Below are 22,998 nucleotides of genomic sequence, written 5' to 3'. Positions count from 1 at the left end.
ATTTATTTGCAGTTAAGGGTATGGGGGATTAGAGACAGTGCTTTTGTGCAACACTCTTAAAAATAAAGGTTGCAAAAAGGCTGTATGGTTCCAAAAAGACCCTCTTTGTAGTGGAAAAGTTTTAAGCGACCACCTCAACGAAAACAGCAATAATGACAGTTTAATGCTGATAAAGCACAGCCCATCACAAAACTCCTAAGAGGTGTAAGTCAGAGACAGGTGGTATTGGTGACGTTGTTTGCCCTTGTATTGTGTGAATGTTCAGTTTGAATGGTATCAATGTCATTCAAATAAACAAGGGGTAAATATGACCAGGTGACTTCAGGGCCTAATTTTAATCTCCTTGACAAGCTCAAGGACACAGAAAGACACTTTTTATTGATCCGAGCAGGAACTGCAAAGCAAACCAGAAATAGAAAGGGAGATGTATTTACTCTTGTTAAAACTAAATTGAAGTGAGTACGAAATAAATTCAATCATTTTTTGAGCTTCTTGCTTGAGGCCTGATGTCAGGCCAAAGTCAATATTAGTAAGAGACAAACCGCTGGTAGCTGACAGAATGTGGGAATACAGCAACACGGGCATACGCAACGAGTACTGACAATTGACGGAAGGATTACCTGAAGTCACTGTACGGATGAATAATCCAAAAGCCTGCGGATTTGACCCGTTCCTGTTCGCGCTCCACAGCCTTTTCGCTCCCGAACATTCGAAGCGAGAACTTGTTGACCCCCGGTTGAAGTATCGCTCCAAACTGCCTGTGCATAAACCCAGCCGGATATAACCTCTCATCGTCCGGCATGATCTGATCGATACCCTCCAACTTTATAAAACTCTGTTCTTCAGAGGACGCCTGTTGTGACCCCTCGCCACGACCACCCTGCGCGCCCTGGCTCTCTTCAGATTCGGGCTGCTCCAAAGGACTGTCACCCTCAGGGCTGGCATCCCCCTCGGTGATGAGGCGCCTTTGCTCCGCCAGATCCGCGTCTGGGGCATGCCGGCTGGTGATGGATGACAGACTGCCCCTAAACCTCCGGCAGTCGCCGTTCACGTTGGTTCGGAAAGGTCTCCCCACATCGGTCTCCGCGTCTCCGCTCTTGGCCTCGCCGACACCTTTAGTGCTCCCTATGGAGGAAGGTGACGGAAGATGCTTCATTTTGACACTCTTCCTGCGGGTGTCCTTGTCGCCGTCTTCGCCGTCTCGTGTCACGGCACCCCTGTTCCCAAACTGATGTGGCAAGCTGTAGAGCCGTTTGCGCATGGAAAAATGCACCTTATCCATTGTGAGTTAAAAACGACCACCTTACAAATCACAGTCCGTAGCATTTGCGAGAACTAAGACGAATGCGGAAAACGCACATTTGGCTACTTAATTTTGGATGCATGGTATGCGTATAGTCGTCAAAAATATGAATGCACAATATCCCGCTGCATCCGTACGCTCTTGTAATACCAGACACCGATGCCGAGAGCGCAGAATCAAAGCGCGCACACTGGATGCGGGAAGACGCGCGGACGTGTCTGAATGAGAAACAATCAGACGTGCGCTTCAATGACAAAACAGTGTAACGTCCTCTCGAAGTTCCTCTTCAAACACACGTTACCAAGCTCAAAACGCGATTACGCGGTCGTTTCCCGTCATTGATCCACTGTGCAAAAGATGTCCAGTTGTGGTAACGTGCACGGGGATGGATAATCTATTGCGTTGCCATAGGAGCGCAGACAGCAAATACGCGCGCGACACCTAAACCGACTGCTAGGGGCTGTTGCGAAAAAAACATTTGACATTGGCGAGCTCGGGCAACTGATTTGATGATGTTTGCAGTGCATCTCGTAACCTTTTTTACTGAATGGCAAAAGTAACATTTTTGCGTCATTCATGATTTTACGTCATGACGTGGGAAAGGGTTTCTATTTCTCACCGTTAACAGCTAAGCATTGTTTATCAGTTTAACATGTGTCATTTATTATTACATGCAAGTGGTTAGTTGGAGGAGTTTTCCCAACGAGGTGATTTGGTTAATAGTTTAGCTGTAACATGGATGATGGTTGTTTTCTCACGACCGTACTAGCATGGGTCTCGTTTTCGTGTTTATGACGTGTCAGCGGGGATATTAAATAAAAAGGCGCGTCATAAGCAATATTCCCATTATGCAAGTGTATCATACACAACTAATCTCAAGTGTAATGATCTGGAATTTATTTCCAGTCTATATTTATCCTTCGTGCATGCTGGGCACACATGCAAATGCAGTTTTAGGCATTTTTCATAGACACATTTCAATTAAGCTAATTGAACGATGTATAAATAAAAATGGTGAAGCATTAAGGATTAAAAAAATGCATGCATGCATGCATACAGAATGGTTATTTTAAAAACAACTTGACTCATCTAAAGTCATGGTATTATTGTGAAACATGTCAGATGGCACCTAGTGATCTGATGAACCCTGATACTTACTGAGAGAATAATGGCATGATAATCTGTAAGCTTGGACAAAGACAGCTTTCAGCTATTTAAGCAGAAAATGCATTGTGACAAACCGTGCCTTTCAATGAATCCTCCATCACTATAGGGCTATGGTGAAAAATGGCCATGAGATTATTATTTTTATTATTGATGGATGTGACTTTTTTGTCTGTGTACAAGTGTGCATCACCTTAAAGGATGTTGTAAGGTGACGTAAATACTTATGTAAATAAGTCTAAGCTAATTTCACCTTGTAATGTGTTTATGCATTTACAGCATGTAGGCAGTTCATTTCACATTACCTCATTATTGAGTTTCAAATTAAATCTGGTTTGGACTACAGAATGAATATCTATGCATCTCATGTATTTCTGGCAAAACATCTGTCTAATTTTTTATTATGATGGCTCATTTAATATATATTGTATATGCAAACAAAATGTACATTTACAGAAATTACTTATACGGTTTCTGGTTTAAGTGATAATGATATAAATGATTTAATAATAATGTAAATGCTTCATCCAAATACTGTTATAGATACATTAAGAATTAAAGGTCTGTTTTAACCTTGGTAAGCAATGCCCCCCTCTGGTACACAGACATATTTCTTCAAAGCCTGCGGGCGTAACAGTGCCAATCTTATGCCAACCAAACCTTGGAAGAGCCTTTATCTGCCCCTTAAATACATATACACCCACAAAGAAAATTACTAACACCGAACCAGATGCTACATATAAATATAACCAAATTAAACAACAATTCAGACTTGTGCATGATACAATAAAAAAGACAACAAATTTGACTTTGGATGTTTTAATTGTTAAAAATGACATGTATATGCCTTAGTTCAGTTAATATTAATTTCTCTTCACATTCTGTCCTAGTGGACCCTTATACTTTATAGTAGCTCATGCAGTAATGAGTTAACCATGTGGAGTGTTTGTCATGGTTCGAACAGTGTACTCTGCTAAAATATATATTAAAGCTTAAATACACAACTAAAAGCTAACATAAAAAAATTGTTTTACTGTATGTATAGATATTGCATAGAATAAAAGCCATGCTGTATACTATGCATACATAAAAAGCAATCAATCAGCCATGTGGACTCAGAGACGGATGTACCGTAAAAAATGAAGTCACTGGTTTGGGAGAATTTTTTTTTTAAAGAGATAAGTGCATAAGTATGAAGAACATTCAAGGTAACTATAGATATTTCAAGTGATTTCATACATCAATGTACAATACATGTACAAATTAAACATGGCAGGACAATTTGCAAAGCCCTTAATTGTTTAATAGATTCTAATGCCACCTTATCAAATGGTATACATACATAATATGATAATCTGTACAAAAAACTTTCATACCACAAATATGGTGGCATATTTGTGATAAGTTAAAGGCTTGCTTGAAATAGACGTCATTCTTAAATACGCAAACAAAAAAGCCTGTATCAAGCCGTAGAATATCTTGCATGCATTATATTTTTGTAGTTTTTGCATGGAAAAAGAAATGTAGAAATTAAAAGCAACACAATCATGCAAGAAAATGTTCACGCTTTAAATTCAGGTTCAATTCTGTTCATAGATCTTTTCCGCATCAGATTTACATGGATGCTCAATTTATTCCCGTCTTCCAACCTTTCCACTTTGTTTACGTATCCGCTGAACCGTTCATGAATAACGTTTATATGGTTATGATGTGCATGTCTTTATCTGTAGACAACATACAACAGTGACAAGCTGGTTAATATTGCTGCTCAAAATTAACAGAAAGAACTAGATGTTAAATTTGGTAAAACTTGCTTAAAGGATTAGTCTATTTTTTCTTAAAAAAATCCAGATAATTTACTCACCACCACCATGGTCATCCAAAATGTTGATGTCTTTCTTTGTTCAGTCGAGAAGAAATTATGCTCTCCGAGGAAAACATTCCAGGACCTTTCCCACTCCAATGGACTCCAATGGACCCCAACACCCAACAGTTTCAATGCAGCTCAAAATTGCAGCTCCAAAGGACTCCAAACGATCCCAAACGAGGCACAAGGGTCCCATCTAGCGAAACGCTTGTCATTTTTGGCAAGAAAAACCTCACATAATACATTATCACGTCAAGAGGTCACGTATCGAAACTACACCCCAGTGTTTACAAGTGTGGTGAAAGAGGACCGTTCCGACGTTGTTGTATGTGGAATGATACTAATTAATGTCTTTGTGTTTATTGTTTAAAATGGTCCGCAAATGTGCGTTTCATAAATGTAACACGTGACCTTTCCACGTCATTACGCAATTACGTGAGGTCGCGCTGGCACGTCACAGGACCGGAGGAAGGTGAGAAGTTGTGGTTTAAAAATGCATATTTTTTATTTTTCTTGCCAAAAATGACAATCGCTTCGCTAGATAAGCCCCTTGTGCCTCATTTGTGATCGTTTAGAGTCCTTTGAAACTGCAATTTTAAACTGCATTGAAACTGTTACGTGTTGGGGTCCATTAAAGTCCATTAAAATAAGAAAAATCCTGAAATGTTTTCCTCAAAAAACATAATTTCTTCTGGACTGAACAAAGAAAGACATCAACATTTTGGATGACATGGTGGTGAGTAAATTATCTGGATTTAGTTTTTTTAAGAAAATGGACTAATCCTTTAATGTCATATGTTAAACGTGTGGTTACTCTACTTAAAAATAAAAATGGGTCTAACCATCACTTGTTTGCAAAAACACTTAAATCTTGCACCAATATCTTTATATAATTTGGAAAAATCTTACATCTGTCTCAAATATTTATCTTATCTTGATCAAATCAATTTGTATTTCTCTGGCGCAAGTTTTTATCTTTGTGGTTATTGGTGGAGTTGGTTTTCCTTGAAGGATGAGAACATGACAAGAGTTAGCACAAAAGTAAATACAGCATACATACTGCTGGCGTCAGTTATCTGGCACAAACTCTTATTAAAATGTAAATCTGATACTTACATTGGTCCGGCTGGTTCGTCATCTTTGGCACAATGGAAAAGTAGAACAATTTTAGTTTTATGTCATTTCAACAATTTCAACTTGCATAATATTTCACATAAAAGCCATAAAGTGACCGTATCAAGTAGCCATAAACAACTCAGTGCCACAATATTGAAGTTATTATTGCACTGTATTACTAAGCTACTGCATATACTGTGCACAAAGACTTTTTTTAAATCAAAATGAAATGCTCTGGATTAAGTCATTATATAAGTTTCACTATACAAGCAGGAACATCATAATAAAAACATGCAACCTATGGAGCGTAGTATACCTCAATCCAATCCACCCAACAAGACAGCCTTCATTTAAAGACTTCACATGCATATACATATGTAAATACACATGCATCATATTTAAAACCCAATGAATATTTGACATTTGGGTTATGACTTTGCTACACAGTTACATACATTCATGTTTGGTAACACTTTACTTAAAGGAATATTCCATTCTATCAAAAGAAAAATCCAGATGGTTTGCTCACCACCATGTCATCCAGGATGTGGATTTCTTTCTTTGTTTAGTCGAGAAGAAATTATGTTTTTTGAGAAAAACATTGCAGGATTTTTCTCATTTTAATGGACTTTAATAGAGCCCAACATTTAATACTTAACTCAAGTTTTTTAACGGAGCCTCAAAGGACCACAAACAATCCCAAACGAGGCACAAGGGTCCCATCCAGCGAAACGATTGTCACTCTTGACAAGAAAAATAAAAAATATGCTCTTCCAAACCACAACCCCTCGTCTAGGTCCGGTCCAGCGCGACCTAACGTAAATGCGTAGTGACGTAGGGAGGTCACGTGTTACATATATAAAACGCACATTTGCGGACCATTTTAAACAATAAACTGACACAAAGACATGAATTAGTATCAGTTGACATACAACAAAGTCGGAACGGTCCTCTTTCTCAACACTTGTAAACACTGGGGCGGAGTTTCGCATTCGTCCTCTGTGACCTCTTGACGTCATTACGTACTGCGTGGGGTCACGCTGGTGCATCACGACCGGATCTAGACGAGAAGTTGTGATCCAAAAGTGGACATCCTTCATTTTTCTTGTCAAAAATGACAATCGTTTCGCTGGATGGGACCCTTGTGCCTCGTTTGGGATTGTTTGTGGTCCTTTGAAACTCCGCTGAAAAAAAACTGTAAAGTGTTGAGTTAAGTATTAAATGTTGGGCCCCACCAAAGTCCATCAAAATGAGAAAAATCCTGCAAGGTTCTCCTCAAAAAACACAACTTCTTCTCGACCGAACAAAGACAACAACATTTTGGATGGCATGGTGGTGAGCAAATTATCTGGATTCTTCCTTTAAGAAAATGGAATATTCCTTTAAAGAGGTGTTCATAAGACTGACATGACACCTTCATAATCATGACATGACACGTGCCATAAGGATGAAGGAGATTTTATGCACGTTTATAACAATCAAGTGTCATTTGCTCAACCATGTCACTTCCAATGCAAAGATGACATTGCTTGAGATGTCTTTGTTATGACAACTTGACATTACCAAGACAACATAACTGACCACTTTTTATCAGTCATACAAATTGAATTTGTAATTAAAATGTTGTTAAATGTTAATACTCTGTCATATAGTTTTATAACAGCATCATGAATATTTTTCTTGACCTCAACTACAGTGGTACAAATATATTTTGTCATTAAAATGTAATTAAGTGTTAATACTCTGTCAAATAATTTTATAACGGCGTCATGAATATTCTTCCATTCATCATGTTTTTTTTTTATTTCCTCCATGTGTTTAAGAAATAAAATCAATCATCCAATAATAATAATAATAATAATAATAATAATAACTATTATTATTAATAATAATAATTAAATAATTAAAATGATATTTTATTGCATTTAGAGACCGATTCACCTTAAATTAAATGAAAACAGTACAATAATGGTTTAAGCCATGCAGCGTTTGGTCCATATCACTGCAAAAACAGTTAATTACATTAAATTAATTAAATGTTTGGTTAGTTTTTTCTTATATGTCAGAAAATTTCAGAACCCTCTGTGTGAGGAGGAACAAGTTCTGTTAGTTGTCAGTTTTTTATGTATTGTGCACATACATAAAGTTAAGTATAATATTTTGACGTGTCTGTTGCATTTTGTTATTTAAAATTATTTGATAGTATTAAATATTAATTTCATAGAATTAAGACTTAATGACAGCCATACAGCCAAGTAGTTTCTTAAATGCTTATGACAGATTTATGACAAGTTAATATGTATGGGTTTATGTCAAGTTGTCACAACAAAGACACCCCAAACAATGTCATCTCTGCACTAAAAACTACATAATTGTACAAATGACACTCAATGACAGTTGTCATAAACGTTCATCTCCTTCATGTCATGTCTTATGAAGACCCCTTCAAGTAAAGTGTTACCTTATGTTTTTACCGCAAATTCAAGGAGGAAAAATAAAAAAGGTGAAATCTCATGCTCATGCCAACATTTATAAAGGTTTAACCGAACACAAGTGAAGAGGATGTACAGAACACTCAGAGGTCATTTGAAGGTTAAAACGTCAATGGGTGATGTTTCAGTAATGAAGACAAAATAAAAAGCCATTTCAGCTCAAACAAAACAAAACAATTAATGTAAACAGTCTACGAGAAGAAGAAATTATCTATACAGGCAATCTCTGTATAATCAATCAAGCTGCATGCAAATCATTCACTTACCACAGTATTACAGGTAGTGCCATACAGAGAGAAAGAAATGTGTTACGTTGTTAATACCTAAATCAAGAGGGGTTTCCTAGGATACGTTTAAATCTGTGATTTTACCGCTGAAATAAATTGTGCAGTGATTTAAGAAAAGAAAAAACCACAGGCACGGCACAGCAGAGCACAAAATATGCAGATTGTACTAAGAACGAATGACAGAGCAGAAACTAAATTTACACCTTACAGCAGTATTTGTACAAAGAAATGTCAGCATGCACACAAAATATACGATATTGAGTGTTTACGACGAAAACAAGCAGTTTCATAAATATGCTGGTGAAACTATTGCTGCCCATATCCGCTAGGTGGCGATGTTACACAGTGTCTGAAATAACCAAAGCCTTTTTGGACTGTGAAATGTGCAACACGCCGCCAGAGCAGCAGCTATGAATTTAAAGGGATAGTTCACCCAAAAATGAAAATTCGGTCATCATTTACTCACTTTCATGTTGTTACAAACCTGTATAAATTTTGTTCTGATGATCACAAATGAAGGCATCCTAAGGAACGCCCGCAACCAAACCGTTCGTGAACCTCATTCACTGTTACAGTATTCTTTTTTCCTACTATGGAAGTGAATGAGGTCCACGAACGGTCTGCCCACAAACACCTCTCAAAATACCTTCCTTTGCGTTCATCAGAAAAAATACATTTATACAGGTTTGTAACAACATGAGAGTGCGGTGCCACTTACATTCGGGTCCAGTCGGACTCGGGACTAATTTTCTCCAGTTTGTCTCGGGTCAGGTCTTTTAAAAAAAATATTTAGGCACCTCAGGTTCGTGTAAAAAGTGATTTGGGTCATTTCAGGTCGGGTACATTTCTTTGACCTCTATGAGAATGTGGTGACTGACCAATCAGGGTCAAGTAAAGCGTGTGATAAATTATATTTATTCAGGGCTAAACTGGACATGCCGATAGACAGATGAGGTCTGTTTTCCACTTCCAATTATAGGTGGCGTGCGACAACACCTTCACACACATCAATAATTCACTTGCCACTATCTATCCTACAGTACGGTGTCATATTTCCCCCTTGAATATCAGACCAGTGTCCAGATGACCTGACAATGCCCAACAGAAGAAGAATTAGTGTGTGTGTGTTTGGTCTGGATGTCCTCAGGGTGAATTATTGAGTAAGACAGCAGGTCAGGATCATGTAACAGAGTACAGTATATGCTTCCAATTAGGTCTTGTGACAGCAGAAAAAACGGCTTTCTGGAAAGCATCAGTGAAACTAACAGCTTTAAGAAAACAGGTGAATGGTTAAAGATAAAAATGATCTTCCTTTAAATAAATACACTGTTCAGTGTTGATCGAAGATGTACACTCACCTAAAGGATTATTAGGAACACCATACTTATACTGTGTTTGACCCCCTTTCGCTTTCAGAACTGCCTTAATTCTACATGGCATAGATTCAACAAGGTGCTGAAAGCATTCTTTAGAAATGTTGGCCCATATTGATAGGATAGCATCTTGCAGCTGATGAAGATTTGTGGGATGCGCATCCAGGGCACGAAGCTCCCGTTCCACCACATTCCAAAGATGCTCTATTGGGTTGAGATCTGGTGACTTTGGGGGCCATTTTAGTACAGTGAAGTCATTGTATGTTCAAGAAACCAATTTAAAATGATTCGAGCTTTGTGACATGGTGCATTATCCTGCTGGAAGTAGCCATCAGAGGATGAGTACATGGTGGTTATAAAGGGATGGACATGGTCAGAAACAATGCTCAGGACGGCCGTGGCATTTAAACAATGCCCAATTAGCACTAAGGGGCCTAAAGTGTGCCAAGAAAACATCCGCCACACCATTACACCACCACCAGCCTGCACAGTAGGCATGATGGATCCATGTTCTGATTCTGTTTACGCCAAATTCTGACTCTACCATCTGAATGTCTCAACAAAAATCGAGACTCATCAGGCCAGGCAACATTTTTCCAGTCTTCAACTTTCCAATTTTGGTGAGCTTGTGCAAATTGTAGCCTGCATTAAAAAGGCATTTTCGCTCACAGGACTGTCGCATACTGGATGCTTTTCCCTTTTCACACCATTCTTTGTAAACCCTAGAAATGGTTGTGCGTGAAAATCCCAGTAACTGAGCAGATTGTAAAATACTCGGACCGGCCCGTCTGGCACCAACAACCATGCCACGCTCAAAATTGCTTAAATCACCTTTCTTTCCCATTCTGACATTCAGTTTGGAGTTCAGGAGATTGTCTTGACCAGGACCACACCCCTAAATGCATTGAAGCAACTGCCATGTGATCGGTTGATTAGATAATTGCATTAATGAGAAATTGAACAGGTGTTCCTAATAATCCTTTAGGTGAGTGTATATAATGAGATAAATAAGTTTAAGGGCATTCATATGCCTTGGACAAGTATAGATGGATAAAAAAGCATCTCTCTGACAATCATCAATAGTCCACACTGTGTACAATACAGTACACAACGAACCCCACCTCCAACACTCACCATCGGGCACATCATCAGGCTTCTTGCGCTTCTCGTAGATGACGATGATGAGAACCAGGATGATAATCTCTAGAAGAACCCCGATGAGGGGCCACAGAGGGGCCAGGTAGCTTCTGACTCGCAGCACGGATATCATGGAGGTGGTGCCGACGGCGTTTGTCGCATTGCATTGATACTCTCCAGGGTCAGATGTGAGGTCCAGGTCGATGATGGAGAGCTCGGTGTAGCCGTCCTTGCTGCTGATGAAGAAGCGTCCGGAGGAGTTGTCAATTTCCTGGGTGATTGATGAAGGGAAAACAGTGATGGATAAGTAGAGGTGAAAGAGAGAGGGAAAAACAGATTTACGTACTGATGGCATGCAGCATCTTAATGATTATTATAGAATAAAAATAGAATTTAGCCTCATCATGCATTTCCAACCAGTATGATACAAAAGGATATCTTATCCCATACAGTTAAATCATGTGGGTTTTGAATTTTGCTTCAAAATGGCTGTGTGTTACCATGTTGTTGCTGCTATCGAGTTTACGCCAAGTCCACTGTGGATAAGGATAACCGACAGATTTGCAGTAGAGGACGGCTCTCTCCCCCTCATTCTTATTCTCGCTGCGCTTGTGCCCCGTGATGTCTGGTGCAGCTAAGAAAGGACAGGGAAAGGACATTAGGACCCTATAATATTACAACAGATTTCACTGCAAAACCTTATTAGGTACTTTGATCTTTCATCATCATTTCTTACTTTTTTACATTTCTTATACCTAGAAGTCAATTTACACTTAGTGATTTACTGTTTACTACAGTGCAATCTCCTTCATGTAAACTAAGTGAACCTGTAGCTAAGCGTGAATCACATAATTTACTCACCACCATGTCATCCAAAATGTTGATGTCTTTCTTTGTTCAATCAAGAAGAAATTATGTTTTTTGAGGAAAACATTCCAGGATTTTTCTCATTTGAATGGACTTTAATGGACCCCAACACTGAACAGTTTAAATGCAGTTTAAAATTACAGTTTCAAAGGACTCTAAATGATCTCAAACGAGGCATAAGGGTCTTATCTAGCGAAACGATTGTCATTTTTGGCAAGAAAAATAAAAAATATGCACTTTTAAACCACAACTTCTCGTCTTTGTGTGACGCGTCAGCGCAATCTCACGTAATACGTCATCACGTCAAGAGGTCACGGTTGACGTATCTTAACTATGCCCCAGTGTGTGGAGAAAGAGGACCGTTCCGACGTTGTTGTATGTGGAATGATACTAATTAATGCCTTTGTGTCAGTTTATTGTTTAAAATGGTCTGCAAACATGCGTTTCATATATGTAACACGTGACCTTTCTGTGTCACTACGCAATTACGTGAGGTCGCGCTGGCGCGTCACAGGACTGGAGGAAGACGAGAAGTTGTGGTATAAAAGTGCATATTTTTTATTTTTCTTTCCAAAAATGACAATCGTTTCGCTAGATAAGACCCTTATGTCTCGTTTGGGATCGTTTAGAGTCCTTTAAAACTGCAATTTTAAACTGCATTAAAACTGTTTAGTGTTGGGGTCTATTAAAGTCCATTAAAATGAAAAAAAAAAATCCTGGAATGTTTTCCTAAAAAAACATAATTTCTTCTCGACTGAACAAAGAAAGCAACATTTTGGATTACATGGTGAGTAAATTATCTGGATTTTTTTTAACAAAATGGACTAATCCTTTAAGTGCACAATGAGATGATTCAGTCTCAAATGTTTAGTCACTTAAACTGACAGATATATATCAAATTAATTCATTTCCAAATCTAGAAACAGGATAGTATCTCTATGCTCAGTAAATTTTTAAAAAATGTTGGAGGTTAATTCATTCTAACCGAGTTAAGAGAGATTTACACCTCCACCCCCTCAGACAGACAGGCCGGCAACCATCTGGTGCCTGTGAGCTAACAGCAGGATAACTAGAAAGAGTTGAGCAGAATAGGCTAAAACATCATGAGACTTTATCAGCTCACATACAGACCAAAGGACCTGATAGCTTTACAACCAATTATTATATAGATGAAGAAAAGAAGATCAGGGCTGCCAATGTAGCTGATATATTCCCATTGATTTGAGACTTAAAATCTAAATGAAAATATATAATCATATTCCTTTGTATAAACAATTTCTTATTTTCATTGTACTGAGATAAATGAAGCATCATGTTTTGCATTAAAAACATGTCTATTATAACCCATCATACTTAATGTGCTAAATGATCGACCGATTCAAATGTTATGTTTAAAGATGTAATTTCTGTGTTACAAAAGTAAGACGTCCTAACAAGTTTTCTGAACACTCCTTCGTCTGCTGCTGGTCAACAAACAGATAATCTTGCGCCAAACTTGAGTCAGCGTTGCCATGTTGGTTTGGTCATTGTTTGATGCTTAAACAGAGCAATGTTTTGAAAGCAGTGTTTGTTTACACAATTTGGACAAATCAACATACATATGGCTCACATTTACAGTAGTTGTCTGTCTATATTAGGATGGATTAAAGAGTATTTTTTTTAATTAAAAAAACACGCCTCCAAGTTCTACACAATGTGAGCGATGTTGTGGTAGGCTTACCTTTGATCTCAATGGTGGCATTTGCTGGGGGGACGTCTTCAAATAAGTACACACACGTATATTCGCCTGCATCATCTGCCCTTGGTTTTTGGAGTTTGTGTACAAGAAAACGTACTATACTTTAAATTTAAAGCATGTTGTATTATCATGTTTTTGTACTATGTCTATACCATTGTTTTTAAAGAGCACCTATTTCATTGCTAAAAACAACGTTATTTTGTGTATTTGGTATAATACAATTTGTTTGCGTGGTTTATTGTTAAAAAACACATTATAGCTCCAGATTTCACTCTCTTCCTGAAGTGCACTGATTTGAAAAGCTCTGTTTCCATGATTGGCCAGCTAATCTGCACGTTGTGATTGGCCTAAATACTAGGGGTGGGACAAAAAATCGATTATTCGCTCACAATGCAATGCTAACAGGAGTTAACCTACAGGCTGTGAGTCCAAAGCGGGAGGAATTATGATAATGTCGGTCTTGTCTACATCACCAATCCCAGGAAGTAAACCGTTTCTTACAATTCGAGTGTTTGTTGAAGCCCTAGAAAAGCAATTTACGTTGGAAACGATAACTCGCGTCATCGTTAACTTTGGGATTTGTACCTTTTGCATATGGTTAACATGTACTAATACACATCTACACACCAAAGAAAATGTAAAACTGTGAATCGGACAATAGGTGCTCTTTAAGACATAATATGTTATTACCATCTGTACCACCACCATACATATTTTTCTAAGGGTAGAAACCTTGTTGCCCATCATTGCCATTGTTGCTCATTATTATTAAAAATGTAAACAAATTTGAAAAATCTGGCACTGTAATGGTACCCTTTAAAATATGGGCCTTTGAGATACAAGTATGTACCTTTGAGGTACCTGTTAGGTACAAAGGTGTACTTTTTGAAAAGGTACCACCCCAGTGACAGCTTTTTTACCCGTTTTCTGAGAGTTTAGTAACAGAGGGGGGTTGCTGAATTGTACAATATGTGGAACCAATCATATTAGAGTAAAGACTATGTCATTTATCTTTCCTAAATTAACTGTTTAAAGTCCTCTCGGCTGTGATTTTAAGCATATTCAAAGGCATTAACTTGAGTCTGTAAGGTCAGGTAGAGCTCATGATCTTATTTCCCAAGTGCTTGTTTTCCCAGCATGCAAGACATTGTCTGACTCTCAGCTGTGCGTCATCTGTAGACACCCCGGGGAGTATAAACGTATAGTGTTCAGGTGTGTGTCGGCTGTATATGCCTTGGTTGGGTATTCGTTGCCCCGGATATGTAACTAAAGTGAGCCAGGTTGAGAGAGAGAGAGAGGGAGAGAGAGAGAGAGAAACACTCAGCTCGTCAATGTCACTTCTCACTTGGCCGTCCAATCACAGTGGAGGGAGGGGCGGGACAAATATCACAACAACCAACTGGCACATCATTCAACGACTGATAAACAAAGCAAAAGTATCATAGCAATCAAAGTGCTCAGCTAAAAAAAGCTGACAAGCGCCTACAATCTGCATCTGGCTGGCGTTTTCAGTCATTTAAATGTTTTGGTGTACACGCCCCCTAAAACCTTATCTAGGTATATTATGGTCTAATAGTGTCACAGAATCACATTATGCAAAAATATTTATAAAATACATTTTACTTCTTTAATTACTCAGGTTTTGATATTACGATTCTTTAAAAAATAGTATTTATTAACCAAACAAGTTTTTGAGTTTCATCACTCATATCTTAAAGCTTTATTTGATGTTTCCTTATCTGCTTAGCATAAAATAACCTTAAAGGGGACATATCATGAAAATCTGACTTTTCCATGTTTAAGTGGTATAATTGGGTCTTCCGTGCTTCTATCAACCTAGAAAATGTGATAAAGATCAACACAGTAACTTTTGGTAAACCATTCTCTGCAAGCATGTGGAAAAAATCGATCATTGAAATTTAGCTCCCCTTGTGATGTCAGAAGGGGATAATACCGCCCCTTAATCTGCACTATCCAACCACGGCACTGCAATTTAGTGCAGATATCAGCTCATTTGCATTTAAAAGGACACAACCAAAACGGCACATTTTGCTCACACATACAGAGTGGCAATTTGAACATGCATTAATAAATTATCTATATGGTATTTTGAGCTGAAACTTCACATATGTACTCTGAGGACACCAAATATTTATTTGCCATCTTATTTGCCGTCTTGTAAAATGTCCCCTTTAAGACAACGGTGTGGTACAGTATGAGTAACAATTACACCGCTCTACACAGTATTTTCGGTAACACAGCAGCACATACTTGTACTCGATGTTCTTGCCAGTGTCTCTTGTGTCAGGGATCTCCTCCCCGTTCTTCATCCAGAAACTCTCACGGTAGACTTTTTGTGAAGAGGTGAGATTGCACTGAAGCGTGATTGGTTGGCTGTGGTAACCACTGGGTAGGAGCATGTGATCTGATGATTCGATTGATGGTTCTGTAAATACAGATGCTTTGGTCAAGACCAGAGATATACTACATCACGTTGATTGATGAGGATTGGAAATATAACTTTATATATGAGCCTGAAAGTAAGTAAGTACATTTTGTGGCATTAGTCATCCTGTGCAGCACTCTGTGGTCATGCATATTTATTTATTTATACAATCAAACCATTTCCATGCAATGTTAAGATCATTATGCTAAGGCATTGTGTAGTTTCATACTAAAAGCAGAAGATTAATCACATTTTGTGTGCTATTTCTCCATTCATTTACAATCTAATATCCTCATCAACATCTTTACAAGTCCACTGCTCTACAGCAGATCTATACATTGACCAGTGCAATATATAACAAATACTAGTCAACAACACAAAGCAAAAAACAATGGTATTTCTCAAGAAGAAGAACAAGGACATTTTACATTAACAAAGGCATTTCTGTCTAGAAAAATAGGTCACTGCTTGTATGCAGCATATCTAAAGGCTACAAGAGTGGGTTTGATCTAAAAGGGCAATGATCAGATAGTTTACAAGTGTAGGCTTCTAGAAGTCTATGACAAAGAGGAGCAAGAAAGAGATGATTCACTACCACACTAGCTACTGCTTTATAGTGTACTAAATGGGAAAAGGGGCATATGGTTTGTTTCTGCTTCCTCCACTACATGGGAGATGGCACAGTTAACTCACTCTGCAACACGGTAACTGTTGCCTGGGCTCGTATCCAGGAAGTGGATGGATTTTGGCGTAAATCGTTACGCCGTGGGTCGTTACTGGCTCTGCACTCATAAATCCCAGAATCCTCAATGGCGACACGCGTGATGGCTAACACGCTAACCCCGTTGACGCCGTACGCCGTGTTGATGGACACGCGTTGCTTGCGTGCACCATCCCACAGCTGAACGAAGTTGTCGACCTGGTTAACTTCTGCATACCACCACTGGATTTCCGGGGTGGGCTTCCCCACAACATCACAGTACAGTTCAAAGGTATCACCTGTCAATTTAGTCTCAGAGAGGGGGGACTTTACAAACCCCGCTGAGGGGAGGCAGAGATATGGGGCAGCGTTGGGAAAAAGGGAAAATATGAGGAAATAAAAGGGCGGTCAAAGGGTGGAAACAGAAAACAAAGATTATAACAAAAGTAACAAAATTAATGAATGAACAATAAAGGTAGAAAATGATTGAAATCAGGACCGTGATCAAAATGCAGGTTCGGGCACAACTAACCAAATTGATCTCACAAAGTACCGTAGGATAGTCAAGGAGTTTTTCACTAATTTTTCCGTGGTATTCTCACGGATCTCCGCATTTTTGTCTTTTCCGTGGAATTCTCACAGATTGGTTACTCAACTGCCTTTTCCTATTTTTAAACCATTGTCACTTCGATTTAGGGTTAGATTTGGTGGGTTTGGGTAAGGATGTCATTTTATGTCAATCTAACCCTAAACCGAAGCTACAATGGTAAGAAAATAGGACAAAACATTTGAGTAACCAATACGTGAGAATGCCACGGAAAAATTGGCAAAAAATTCCGTGACTATCCCACAGAAATCTGTGAGATCCGGTTGCAACTAACATAAAAGTTCTGTCACATTTCATGAAGTTTATTGAGTTGGCTCCCGTGATTTTCAGTTGGAGAGCTTCAGAAAAGGTCACGTGATTTCCAGTAAGAGAACATAGGGACCATCGATGCTCACTGGTTTTTGCGTTGCATTGTGGGAATTTTTAGGGAACTAATGTTCCAGTGCACTAAAAGGATTTTGCGATTGGGACTGAAGGGGGATACATTTCCCATGCATTAAAAATTTGCTATATTGTATATCTCACATTTTAGCGAATTTGGATGAAAAATTAGCTACACACCAAGCCGGTGGTCAGTGCTTGGGCAGGCCACCGTCGCCTTTCTTTTGGCTGATTCACCAGGTCGAATCAGCGGTGGTGCTCGTTTGGGAATCAGATTCTGATTGGCAGTTCGGCATAGCCAAGCAGTGCACAAGAAGAAAAACGGAAGTGACAGTGCCATTCTTCCCGGACGCGTCCTGTCCAGGATTTCGGGTGCGTCTTCCGGAAGTCGTATTTGTCGACCGCATGCGTCATAGAGGATTATTATTATTATTACAGAAAAGCAACCATTACATTTTAAGGTAAGAATGAAACTACGATTGTATGTAGTACTTATGTTTTTAACTGAATGCCGTATGCGCTCAACAAATACGACTTCCATGGAAAGTTATCTCTCGCAGGAGCACAATCTATGTGCTACTTGGCCGCCGTCTGTTTGGTGTGCCTTAGTGCTGCACAATTAATCGCATCACAATCGCAATCGCGATGTCAGCCTGTGTGATTATATGACAGCAAAATGTTGCAATTATATTAAATAAATAAATATTTTAAAGCAAACTTTCTGATAAGAGTTTGATGATTTTCCTTGCTGTTTAAAAAAGAAAGAAAAACTAACAAAAAAGGCAGTGCACGTGTGGCATGCACATGTGTGGTGTGCGTCGTCACTTATACCAGAGCGAAGATAGATGCAGAGGAGGTTGACAGTGATCTGGTAGCTGAAAAAAACTCTGTGTCTGTTGTATGGCGGTATTTTGGATTTAGGATTACTGACACTGAGCAGTTGCTACGTCACGTGGCAATACAAAAACATTTCTAGTTTTACAAATACACATTTTAGCTAAACTGTGTGTGGATTTTCCTTAAAACCCATCAAGTTGACTGATACCATTTAGTATAATCGCACATCGCAATATTAGCATCAATAACCGCAATGGGAAAAATTACCCAAATTGTGCAGCCCTAGTGTGCCTGCTTCAACTTTGAACCCAGACGCAGCCAGCACTGACCTCACAGTCTGCGCTACTTTGTTAGCATCGGTTTGGTGTGTCCCCATCTTTATTCTGCAACTTTCAATAATATAGTGTGATCAAAGGTCCCCCTTAAGTCACAATTAGGTCACATTCCCAGGGGTTCTCCATGGGGTGTCATTGTATTGTTTGTGTACCAGGTATAATAGACTGCTCACACAGACAGTAGCTTGGGTTAAGATCTAGAAGGCTATGGTACAAGAGAATCTTCAATAAACTATTTTCCCCCAAACTTTGGTACTTTCTTATAGCATTCTAATACATTGGCCGGTCACCCAGAGACTGATCAGCCAAATTCAAGAAAATCGAACAATGCAGCCGGGTGATTCTCGCGAAATTAGACTTATGAGGTGTCATGAAACATTTTGATAAAAAAAGTAATTGTAAAGTAAGAGTATCAAAATAAGAAGCATGCAGTTACAAACATCTCTTCACGTACTTTGCACATGATTTCAAATTACAGCATACAAACCAATTTTGTTGTTTTTTCCACATTTAAGGGAAACTTTTCATTACCGCAACGTGTCCATGACTGAATTTGGGTCTCTGTGACATGGAAATATTTATCATTCAAAAATCTAAAAAATAAAAAGCTTCAGTGCATGTTATACTATAAACATTTACAGTAAAGAAACATGTGGTATTTGGTCATTATTGGTAAATGTAGAGACAATAATAAGGAATATAAATGTGTCCAAGTAAATTTTTATCATCCTCCGCAACAATTTTCAATCATTGTTTAAGCCCTCAAGGAACTAACATTTTCCAAAAAAAAAAAATTAATTGGAAGGGACATTATTACAACTTTTTAGTTCTCATTACCGAAACATGAGTTTGTAAAAGCATATATTTAATGTAATATCATGTTGCGGTAATGATAATTTTTGATAATGATAATCTAAAAAATGTAAATAATTCTATAGGAAATATTTTTAAATCCTCTAAAAATAATGATTTAAGTAAGTTCAGACCTTAATCTTATATGTGCAAAAAAAATGGCTTCAAGGGCTTTTCTTATAAAATCTGATGCTGGACACCTTCTCATTTCGTGAGAATCACCCAGCCTGATTTGACACAGATTTTAAGGGATGACAGATTTGTATGAATTTCTTTAATGTAAACATTAAATAAAAAGCTCCCCTAAGCCCAGCCTCATTTGGGCAAAAGCAGATCATTCCAAAATGTACATGAGATTGCACGAATACATATGAATTAGCCTAGTAAAATACACATTTCCTTGGTGAATTTCTTTTAAAACTTTTTATGGATAGACCACAGTATGGCTTAGTTTTGCTGCATTGATTCCTTGGGAAGACCATCAGGCTTAGGGAAGAACAAAAAGGACACAGAAGGTTAATTTATTTATATATAGCATATATGTAAGATGTGTGCATGCAAAATAACTTTCTTAGCTTTTTTAGCTGTCAGACAGACTAAGTGGTTAGGATAACCTACAGGATGTTTCAAATGACATTAAGACCATTCTTACATATAGAGCTGGTAAAGTGTAGTAAGTTATTGAGAGCACAGATTGTGGATAATGCTGAACTTCAGAAAGACACAGTGTGGACGGCCTTCAACAGTGCCGTTATGTGTATGGCCCTCTGAATCTAAGTACTTCATGTCAATCTGACTATTTTACTGTATGTGTGGGTGTGCTGATAGACTGTTTCCATAGAAGCATATTACAGCCGTTAAGCAGGTAGACCATTTAAACTAGGGATGGTTGCAAACAACATCTCATGCATGCCTGTTAGAGACATAAGTGTAAACAATTTATAAGATCAATACACATCTGTTGTGTGTAGGCTATTTCAGTTTTACAGTAGGACTATTAACAAAAATGGACGAGAGACAATAGTGATCATTCAGTAGTGCTGTTCAATGTTAAGCATGAAACTACTAAATCTTAGTGAAATTTAATGCAAAAGTAATTTGTAATGTGTCAAAATCTATGTTCAAGTATAAACTATTATATTAAAACAACAGCCATTAACTGATGCTCATGGTTTAGATTGTTTATTTATCTATTAATCTATTAATAACTGTTTCATTCAATCTATGCCAAAAATTAGGTCATTGTTGAAACAACCCAACATCATAGTATTTTTTTTTGGCAAAAAGGAATAAAAGGTATAAAACCGTGTGACCTTTAACTGCAGTGTATAGTTGCATCTAAGTTTAGACAGGTACATGTTACAGTATACCGCATGTAGCCAGTGTTTGCATGCAAATGCATCCAAATGAATAGCATTCCACTAAGGATGAAAGCAAAAACATTATTACCTTGAAGGCAGCCATGCAGCACTATGTGCACTTATGCCTAAACAGACAAGACGGCTGTGCCAGAATGATGTATTTGATTACATGTGTGTGTGCTCGTGCATTTGTGTATGAGAGATAAAACGAGCAAGATGAAAGGAGGTGTCCGTCCCGATCCCATGAGCTCGCAAGAAACACCACGAGGCAATCATCCGCAGTTTATTTGCACAAATAAGTTCAACCAAAAGGTCACCTCATATAATACGTTTTTCAAAACCATAAATACATTTGCACATCAACAGCCTGCATAAAAAAAAAAAAAAACATCAACAGCCTGCATTTTAGAGGTAATCAGTGGGATCGAACTCATGAGATTTGTGTTGCAAACCCAATTATCTACCAAATAAGCTACGGCAACACTGATCATTCATCAGATTTACGTCAAAACGGTTAAACGGCAGTAATTCGTGATATTTTATGGGCTAACGTGTTTTCCCATAGCTTTATTGCATTCCTTAATGCCTCGAGACAGATGCTCGGCTTAAGTCGGACGAGCTCGCGCGTTTGGTTTTAGCTCATTAATTGAGAGCGTCCATGACGTCACAATGCACCGTGGTGCTCCTCCGTTAAGACTTTAGCCGGCCCGCGCGCACGGGGAAGATAGAACGCCACGCTCCCGCTGCTGCATCGGTTCTATAAATAGAAACATGCAGCAGAATGGATGCTGCTATTTACGGCGCTGCAGAGCATTGGTGCCTATACATTAAACGCGTACGTTGGCGAAAACAATTCGTGAAACAGTACGAAATCAACGAAGACAATATTTGAACATGAAAGACAAATGGGAACATACGCTTGCTTTTCAAACCCAAGCTGTTTCATGAGTCACACGAGCATTCGCATTCCACTGTCGTGTGCACATCAAACATACACGAGATATCCAAAAACAGAAAGATTCATCATTGATCCAGTTGGTTCGTGTTGGTTCAAACAGGTTTGAGTTTAACCTACAAGCAACTAATGACACATCTTGCATCGTCTTGTGCACACGGAAAACGACTCACTTAAAACGAAATCTTTAAAACGGAAACGGCAACAAATAGACGCTCCTTTTGAAAAAAGGCAGCAAATATTAAGATGTAACCGATTTGTGAGCAAACTGAAGCAGACTGGAATAGGAAGATGGTTTTAAAAATAACATATGATGTGAATATGCCTTTAAAATTTGGACTGCAATTGAATAGTCTATAGTTAACGGTGAGATAACGGCTTTTGCTTGCTGGGTTGTTATCCAAATCGAACGCGCCTTGCTATTTATTTAACTGTTCAAGAACACATTTTGACTAATGTTTAATGCACATTACTGACACAAAGTCCTGTAGGCTACCGTTTATCCTGTCCACTGACTCGAGGCAAATCACCTGCCGCAACCAAGAAATACATACAACTATAAGACATCCGTCCTGTCCTGCAGAAAGAAATTGCGCCCCATTCCTTCAGTGCGGCACATTTTTGCAAAAGCCTTACCGCTCTGAGCGTATCCCGAACGCAGCATCAAGACTCCCAATAATATCATCAGCGGATTCCCCGTGCGAGACATTTTCTAGGACGTCTGGCTACCTGGAATATGTGCGGAGGGATGCGGAGGTTGTCAAGGAGGACAAGTGGAGAGGAGGCTGCTACAATGACGAGCCGACCCTGGATGGAGCTCGAATCGGGTCAGGCAAGAACCCGTCGCCTAGCAATAGCGGGTAAGTGGATGCCGCCGCTGCCCTTACATCCGGTTTTAAAGAGGCTAGTCGAGAAGACGAGAGGTGTTTTCGACTTCCCACGGCGCCGCGCAGAACGATCGGCTTGTGATATCAGAGTACCGCGAGAGCACAGCTTTCGAATCGCTCTCGCGGAAATGTGATGTCATACGCCGATCTGTCTGCGCAACGGGAAGTTGAGCACGCCTGATGGCGCTGTCCTCTTAAATTCCCACGATAGCAGACCTGTCCTGCAAACATCCCATATATGGAGAATCCTCAGGTGTGGTGATGATGAAATGAATCATGTTATAACTATTTTA

General features: G+C 38.8%; 2 protein-coding genes across 2 annotated transcripts in view; both read right to left on the bottom strand.

Moving 5' to 3' along the window:
• Positions 1-2,263, bottom strand: part of hcn4l (hyperpolarization activated cyclic nucleotide-gated potassium channel 4l) — a 44,542-nt gene extending 42,279 nt beyond the window's left edge. Inside the window, exon 1 of the mRNA XM_055192412.2 lies at positions 621-2,263. Coding sequence (XP_055048387.2) covers positions 621-1,282 — 662 coding nt within the window. The 5' untranslated portion in view covers positions 1,283-2,263. The remainder of the gene's footprint in view (positions 1-620) is intronic.
• Positions 2,264-3,270: 1,007 nt separating this feature from the next.
• On the bottom strand, positions 3,271-22,769 carry nptna (neuroplastin a). The gene is made up of 8 exons (XM_073868769.1): positions 22,455-22,769; positions 15,620-15,790; positions 13,327-13,425; positions 11,240-11,373; positions 10,737-11,010; positions 5,451-5,472; positions 5,265-5,338; positions 3,271-4,193 (listed from the first exon to the last, which is right to left on the bottom strand). Exons 1-7 carry the CDS (start codon positions 22,525-22,527, stop codon positions 5,278-5,280), a joined length of 834 nt encoding a protein of 277 aa, XP_073724870.1. The 5' UTR covers positions 22,528-22,769; the 3' UTR covers positions 3,271-4,193; positions 5,265-5,277.
• Between the last annotated feature and the right edge of the window lie 229 nt (positions 22,770-22,998).

Source organism: Misgurnus anguillicaudatus, chromosome 6, assembly GCF_027580225.2.
Source record: "Misgurnus anguillicaudatus chromosome 6, ASM2758022v2, whole genome shotgun sequence".
Taxonomy (NCBI): Eukaryota; Metazoa; Chordata; class Actinopteri; order Cypriniformes; family Cobitidae; genus Misgurnus; species Misgurnus anguillicaudatus.
Note: the sequence above shows the minus strand (reverse complement) of the source record. Positions and strands in the feature narration are given on the sequence as shown.

Coding starts and splice junctions, on each gene's coding strand:
- nptna (XM_073868769.1), bottom strand. CDS start 22,527: ATGTCTCGCACGGGGAATCCGCTGATGATATTATTGGGAGTCTTGATG. Junction 15,791..22,454: donor TTCGGGATACGCTCAGAGCG/GTAAGGCTTTTG, acceptor CTGTATTTACAG/AACCATCAATCGAATCATCA. Junction 5,473..10,736: donor GCCTGATGATGTGCCCGATG/GTGAGTGTTGGA, acceptor ATTGTGCCAAAG/ATGACGAACCAGCCGGACCA.